General features: G+C 34.9%; 1 protein-coding gene across 1 annotated transcript; it reads left to right on the top strand.

The window, feature by feature from the left end:
* The first annotated feature begins 3,154 nt into the window (after positions 1 to 3,154).
* Positions 3,155 to 6,087, top strand: LOC11426932 (F-box/kelch-repeat protein At3g23880). The gene is made up of 2 exons (XM_003623945.4): positions 3,155 to 4,681; positions 5,657 to 6,087. The coding sequence occupies exon 1, from the start codon at positions 3,318 to 3,320 to the stop codon at positions 4,677 to 4,679; it is 1,362 nt and encodes a 453-aa protein (XP_003623993.3). The 5' UTR covers positions 3,155 to 3,317; the 3' UTR covers positions 4,680 to 4,681; positions 5,657 to 6,087.
* The last annotated feature ends 1,515 nt before the right edge of the window (positions 6,088 to 7,602 follow it).

Genomic DNA, 7,602 nt, shown 5'->3' with positions numbered 1-7,602 from the left:
TTTATTTAAGCATTATTGGTAGTTATAATCATTTTGTTGTGATTATGATTGTCAGGGGCTTATTCTTCAAGGTTTTTATCTAGCCTAAAAAAACGTTAATATCAGAAATTTATTCTTGATTAAGATGGGTATTAACTACCAAAAAAAAATTTCAAATAAAATAGTATATGATTAGGCTTCCTCACTTTCCAAACCGTATCATTTGCATCTGACCTATTATGTTTCATCCTCAACGCCTTCACCCCACTGCGTGTACAATCATGACGCCGGTGGTCCTTCCTGATGATCTCATCACAGAGTTACTTTCCTTCCTTCCCGTCAAATCTCCTGTTCGATTCAAGTGTGTCTGTAAGTCTTGGAAAACCCTAATTTCCAATCCCAACTTTGTAAAATTACACCTCAATCAATCCTCAACACGAAATCCCCTCTTCACACTAGTCACACTGCACTTCGCAATTATCCCATCATCGAAGATGACCACCATGGATTGGAGATGGGTTTCAGTGTCGTTCCTTACTCGTTGAACAGTTTAATTGAGAACCCGTTGTTCACCCTTTCCGTAGATCCGTACTATCATTTGAGTGATAAACAATGCTCCTGTATGGTTGATACCTGCAATGGATTGATTCTTTTGGCTGGCGGTGATTCACAATTTGAATATTTTCATCTATGGAACCCAGCAACAATGGAAATTCCTCCAAATTTTGGCTATTACCGTCAAACTAATGCCATTTTAGCAATCCATATAGTGTTAAAGTTAGGTCATAAAAATATGCATTTTAACAGTTAATGCACTCAACTGCAAGTAACCCTTCTTGCACAAAATTGTTTGAACGACTCATTATTTGAATTTATTTTTCTTACAAAAAGAGTGTTGGTAGAAGTTCTTTGAGAAGTCATAAAACTTTTATTGATAATCTTTCAAATGAAACCATTACATCTCCTATACAATCATATATAATGTAGTTCACAAACTTTTATTTATGTCTACTGACTTATTTAAGTACTATTGCGATAATCATCTTGTTGTGATTATAAGTTATTACTAGTGCAGTTGCCACCCCTTTAATTATTGACACCGCTACACAGAAGAAAATCTTTGGTCATTATGCGCGGGTCTTAGTGGATGTGGATTTCTCTCGATGCTTGTTTCATGAAATTATGGTTGAAAAAGAGGGGTTCGCTTTCAGGTTGGTAGTTGAATATGAATGGATTCCAGACTTCTGTTCTCATTGGTCATGATGTTACCGGTTGTCGTTGGATTTTACCCAAATAACCTATTGAAAAGGTTGACCGAGGTAAAAAACCTGTGGTGCCACTGATATATGTAGCGAAGGATAACCCTAATGGTATAGGCTCGTCCTTTTCAGATTTCGGTCTAATGTGTCTTCTAATTCGACTCTTGTTTCGGAAATTGTTGAAGTACCTACTGTCACAACAAATGAACTGGTTGCGGTACCTGCTGTGGCAGCACCTAATGTAGCTGTTCAAGAACTGCAGTGGCTTTTGTGCATAGGAAAATAATTCATGTTGATAATATTCGTGATATAGTGGCTAATCCTGATGACCATATTGATCCAAATTTACAGAGGGAAATTGATCTTGTCCAGCATTTATTGATTCAAGGTGCATGAGAAGTCTCATTAATTTACTCCTTATTTATCAAAGAGTCAGAAAAAGAAAATTACAAAGAGTCTCATTACTCCGGGTCCCCCTCTTGCACCTCCCAAATGAAGATTTTTTCTCTCTCTGAAATTTCAAGGGTATAGGTTACAAAATTTTGTATGAATAATAAAGACCCTTTAAAGCCTAATCTCTATGTGTTATGGGGTAAGGATGTTAGTTTTGTGGGGTTTTGGTATAATCTTTCTTCTGGTATATATTTTCCTTTTTTTGAATAATATATATTGAGTAGGCGGTAGAGGATGAGAGTTTCAGTTTCGTGTCAACCTAATTGAAAGGTTTCTGTCTCTCCCTAATGCATAACATATCTCTTGACTTGTTTTTTTTTTTTTTTTGTATTAAAGTAGCATTGACAATTTAAAGTTTAATGATTTAAGGACCAATTTGACTATTTATCATCAATTTGAAGGGGCATAGACTTTTCCCTAGAAAAAAAGGGTCATAGCCTTTAAAGCCACGTGTCAGTGTTACGTAGTCAATGTCTTTTTTTTCCTAATTTTAGAAGGGGTGGGTACAAGAATATACTCCCACCGTTTAAATTACATGACATTTTAGACATTTCTCTCGTATAAAGAAATGTAATTAATTTTATATGATAGAGAGATATTATGAGTTGTTTTACAAAATTTTCTTTAATAAATGTTATTAGAAAGCTAAATTAAAATAATTGAAAGAAAAAAGAGTAATAAATAGTTAATGGTATAATAGTAAATTAACATTAATATTTTATTGGTGTTGGAACAATAGTAAAAAATTAGTTATAAAGATTTTTCTGTCATCGAAGAGACTACTAGGCTGAGTCGTGGACTAAGTCGCTCTCTTCAAGACGTTTCGTGGCACTGCCCAAAATTGTGCAAACAGACTATCAACCATGACGCCCACATGATAAAATAGCCCAGCTACAACAGTATCATAGTCATATTGCACCACAGGATATGTTCTAGAAATACACCTTCAAATATGGTGCTAAGACCACTCTAATATGGTATTGATACCACTCTATTATAGTACTAAGATCATTCTTATATTCCGAAGTGACACTTTATCTCGAAAAGGACTTTGATCTTAAGAATATTCTTTTTTCTGAAGGGACAAAATTTACCAAAGGGACTATATATGTTCTTAAGACCATTCTTAATTCCGAAGGGATATTATAAACTGAAGGGATTATGACCTTAAGAACACTCTTTAAATCCGAAGGGACAGAAAAGGAGGGAGAAGAAAAGAATAGCTCATCAACACAAGCTAAAGGAGGGAGAAGAGAGAAAAGTTCTTTGACAACTCAAGAGAACTTTTGGTGTGAGTAGAAGTGAGGGAGATGGGCTCAATTTATAGCTTAACACTAATTAAGAAAGTTGACATGATTTTTTTTTTAATTCACACTATAACACTCCATATGTTCCAACAATTGGTATTGTAAAATAATTTATAACGTGGGACGTAAAGCGACTTATCATTTGGACGTAGAGAATAGAATTCTGGGTGAGGGGTGGTGGTGGTTTGACTAGAAAAAAAATAAAACATAAATTTCAGAGTTTTAATCGTGACTAAGACGGTATTAACTCCCAAAATTAAAAGTCGAATAAAATAGCGAGGATTAGGCTTCCTTACTGTCCAAACCGATTCATTTGTATATGAGACCTATTTTGGTTTCATCCTCAACGCCGCCACCCCACTGCGTTTCCACGATCATGACTCCGGTGACGCCGGTGGTCCTTCCTGACGATCTCATCGCAGAGTTACTTTCCTTCCTTCCCGTCAAATCTCTTGTTCGACTCAAATGTGTTAGCAAGTCTTGGAAATCCCTAATCTCTGATCCCAGCTTTGTGAAATTACACCTCAATCGATCTTCAACAAGAAATCCACTCTTCACAATAGGCACGCTGCACATCGCAGCTATCCCCATCGCAGCTATCCCCATCGATGATGTTGACGACCGTGGATTGGAGGTGGGTTACAGTGTCGTTCCTTACTCGTTAAACTGTTTAATTCAAAACCCGTTGTTCACCCTTTCGGTCGATCCTTACCATCATTTGGGTGATAAAGAATGTTCTTTAATGATTGGTAGCTGCAATGGATTGATTCTTTTGGCTGGCGGTGATTCTCAATTGGGATATTTTCGTCTATGGAACCCAGCCACAATGACAATATCTCCAAATTTTGGGTATTTTGTCCGTTTCCATGGCAGTGCAACCCACCCTTTCCCGTTTCTTGGCTATTACAATTTCACCTTTGGATGTGATAATTCTACTGGCACTTATAAGATAGTGGCATCCAATTACAATCCAGATCGACAACACAGAATGAATGTGAGAATTCTCAGTTTTGGAGATAATGTTTGGAGAGAGATTCAAAGTTTCCCCGTTGTTCCTATTCATTCGTACTTTGGTGAAAATGATGTGCATAATGCTGTGTATTTGAGTAGCACTCTTAATTGGTTGGCTATTCACAATGACTTTGACTATGATATTAAGAATCTTAGAGTTGAGCAGTTTGTTATTGTTTCACTCGATTTAGGAACTGAGACATACAATCAATACCGTCTGCCTCGTGATTTTGATGAAATGCCATCTGCCCTGCCAATTGTTGCTGTGTTGGGGGGCTTCCTTTGTTGTTCCTATTTTTACAAGGAAACCGATTTTCTTATATGGCAGATGAAGGAATTAGGGAATGACAACTCTTGGACTCAATTTCTTAAAATAAGTTATCAAAATCTTCAAATAAACCATGACTACTTTGGTGACGAAGAGTTTAATCATGAAAAGATAAAGTATCATTTTCAATTGGTGCCGCTGCTTCTTTCTGAGGATGCTGATACACTGGTATTTAAGAACAGCCAAGAATCCCATCCAATTCTCTATAATTGGAGAGAAAATAGAGTAGAGCAAACAAAGGTTACTACAAGTAGTACTATTATCAATGATAATGGAAGTAGCAATTCTACATTTTGGTGCTCGACCAAGGTTTACTTTGAAAGCTTAGTTTCAATTTTTTGAAAGTAAGTTTCTCTTTTATAGTTTACTTGTTTGAATTTATGTTCATTTTTATATTTTGTTTTCATTTTAATAGATTGAGTGAGTATTGATTTTTATGATTGCTTGGATTGATTGTATTTTTTATGATTGTATTTAGATTCCGATTCTAAATTTCAGTTTTTGTTGGATTTTGTCGTGAGTCTTGGATTATAGTGTGTGTTGGATTTTGCAACTTTGAAAGGGTTTGTTTGGTTGATATGTGGGTGTCTGTCCAATACTAATATTTTTTTGGTCTTACTCCGTCATATATTACTATCTTAGTTGATTTGTTTTCCTGTCCTGAAGTTAATTTACTAGTTAAGTATTTCTTTTTTTCGCTTAAGAGGATATATGCAACTATGTTAATCATGCATATGGCTTGACTTTTAGACTGCATTGTTCAAGATGTATATACAATTAGCATAATTAAAGGCTTAATTTGGTATTATATCCAATACATGATTTCATAATCAATATGCATTATTATAAGACCACAAAGTCAAAAAATGACTAATTGAATAAGTTCAAATAGCAAAGTTAAAAGGGTCTGATTGCATTAGTTATGAATAGATGAACTTTATTCATCAATGGTTCACAGAAAAAGGCTATAAAAATGGACTGAGCCAACCTGCTCAACCCTTATATATCATTGTTTTGCATCTGCTCGTATTGGTTTTTACTAGTACATGCATATTAGAGACTGAATGCACTGCTAACTCTAACTGATTCTTTGAAATATATGATGGTGACCTTGCGTAGAAACTTGGAAACTGCATGTTGGTTGTTTAATTCATAATCTTACATCTAACTCAATGTCAGAACTGAATGACAATTTTTATCAAATAAGAGAATGGTTTCCCTGAGAACATATTAATATGCTAATTTCATCCTTGTGGTATTATATGATTCAGTGCAAAATATCTTTTAAGATATTATAATATAGAAGTGTGGTTATGCAGAATGATACAAGCTTTGGCGGCACAGCTACTTCAACAGATGCTACTACAAGTTATGATGAATCATGAATGGAAGAACAAAAGGAGAACCTTTTCATGTTTAGGAAAAAGAAAGAAAAATCAACAGTGAGCATTTGGTTTCTATAAAGTATCTATTTAACATTACTCTTCTGCAAGAACTTCTTTTTTCTTTCTTTGTTTGTGGTCTCAATACATTTTATTTTGTCTCTGAATGGACTGATAAATCATGGTTAGGAATGCAAAAACTTATTTTATGGTACAAGATTGCTTTAATGGTTGATTTGGTGGACCTGTGTTTTAACCTTGATATCAAATATTTTGTTTGATATAGTATTCCTAGAGTTCGGATGGGTGTGCTCCATTTAGGCTAAACTCCATTTACTCTATTTAGAGCTTGGATGCAAGACATGTAGAAAAAAATATCTAACGGTTGAAATTTTAAATTAAAAAACAATAAAAGGTTGTTGTGATATGACAGAAGAAGGGAACATGATTTGTTTGTTATTATTATGTATTTTTATTAAACAAATATTTGTTTTTTAATTCTGAAGATAACTTGAAATGCGCAGCAAGTGGAGTAGAAACTTGGTTTACAATTATTCATATTAAACCTATCAAGCACTCTCTCAATATACTTTTGTTGAGATAAGAATAGTTTACCAGCTTGACGGTCAAGCTCCCTGTGAATCTCCATACCAAGAATTTTCTTTGCTGCACCTAATTCTTTCATATCAAACTCATTACTGAGTTGAGTTTTCAATTTCTTGATTAAAGACTTGTCACGTGATGCAATTAACATATCATCAACATAAAGTAACAAGTATATGAAATATCCATTTTGAAAATTTTGAAAATAAATGCAGTCATCATATTGACTTCTGTAATAATTTTGCCCAATCATGAAAGAGTCAAACATTTTGTACCACTGCCTAGGAGCTTGCTTAAGGCCATATAAAGATTTCTTCAAACGGCAGACAAGATGCTCCTTTCCAGGAGCAATAAATCCCTTAGGTTGTTCCATGTAAATTTCTTCTTCCACCTCTCCATGTAGGAAAGTTGTCCTAACATCAAGTTGCTCCAACTCCAAATCAAATAAAGCAACAAATGCAAGTAAAACACGAATGGAAGTATGACGAACAACATGTGGAATATCTCATTAAAGTCAATACCTTCCTTTTGATTAAAGCCTTTAACGGCTAGTCGTGCTTTGCATCTTGGATCTTCAACCCCGAGAATGCCGTCTTTCTTCTTATAGATCCATTTACACCTTAATGGTCGTTTGCCTTTAGGAAGCTCTGTTAGATCCCAAGTATCTTTTTTATGAAGACTCTCAATTTCTTCATTCATAGCCACTAGCCACTTAGAAGATTCAACACAAGAAACAACTTCAGTATAGCTGGCAGGTTCAACACCATCATTTACCTCTTGTGCAATAGACAATGCATAAGCAACTAAATTGTCATTATCAGTGTATCTAGTTGGCTTTCTGATTTGTCTTCTAATTCTGTCTCGGGCAATAGAGTAATCATCTCCTTGTTGCTGAATAGGAGAAGTGGTACAATCATCACGATCATCATCAACATGATAGTCATCAATGCTGGATTCATTTGTAGAGGAAGATGGGACATTAACATTAGGAGCTGCATGCTTTAATACAAACTCCACCTTCTCGCTAGCAAATTACCTGTACTAGTAGAAGAAAACACAAAAGACTGTTTTCCAGAAGATAATAATACATCCTCATTAAAAGTCACATCTCTACTAAGAATTAATTTTTGTGATTTTGAATCAGAGCACCACAAACGATACCCCTTAGACTCAGATGCATAACCAAGAAATATGCACTCAACAGCTCTTGGAGCTAATTTGCCATCATTGACATGTGCATATGTAAGACATCCAAAAATTCTTAAATTAGAATAATTAAC

This window comes from Medicago truncatula, chromosome 7 (genome assembly GCF_003473485.1).
Source record: "Medicago truncatula cultivar Jemalong A17 chromosome 7, MtrunA17r5.0-ANR, whole genome shotgun sequence".
In the NCBI taxonomy this organism is placed as follows: domain Eukaryota; kingdom Viridiplantae; phylum Streptophyta; class Magnoliopsida; order Fabales; family Fabaceae; genus Medicago; species Medicago truncatula.
The sequence above is the reverse complement of the archived record's forward strand: the minus strand, read 5'-3'. Positions and strand labels throughout refer to the sequence as shown.

What these genes read in the sequence shown, in the direction of transcription:
- LOC11426932 (XM_003623945.4), top strand. Translation starts at nt 3,318, where the DNA reads ATGAGACCTATTTTGGTTTCATCCTCAACGCCGCCACCCCACTGCGTT.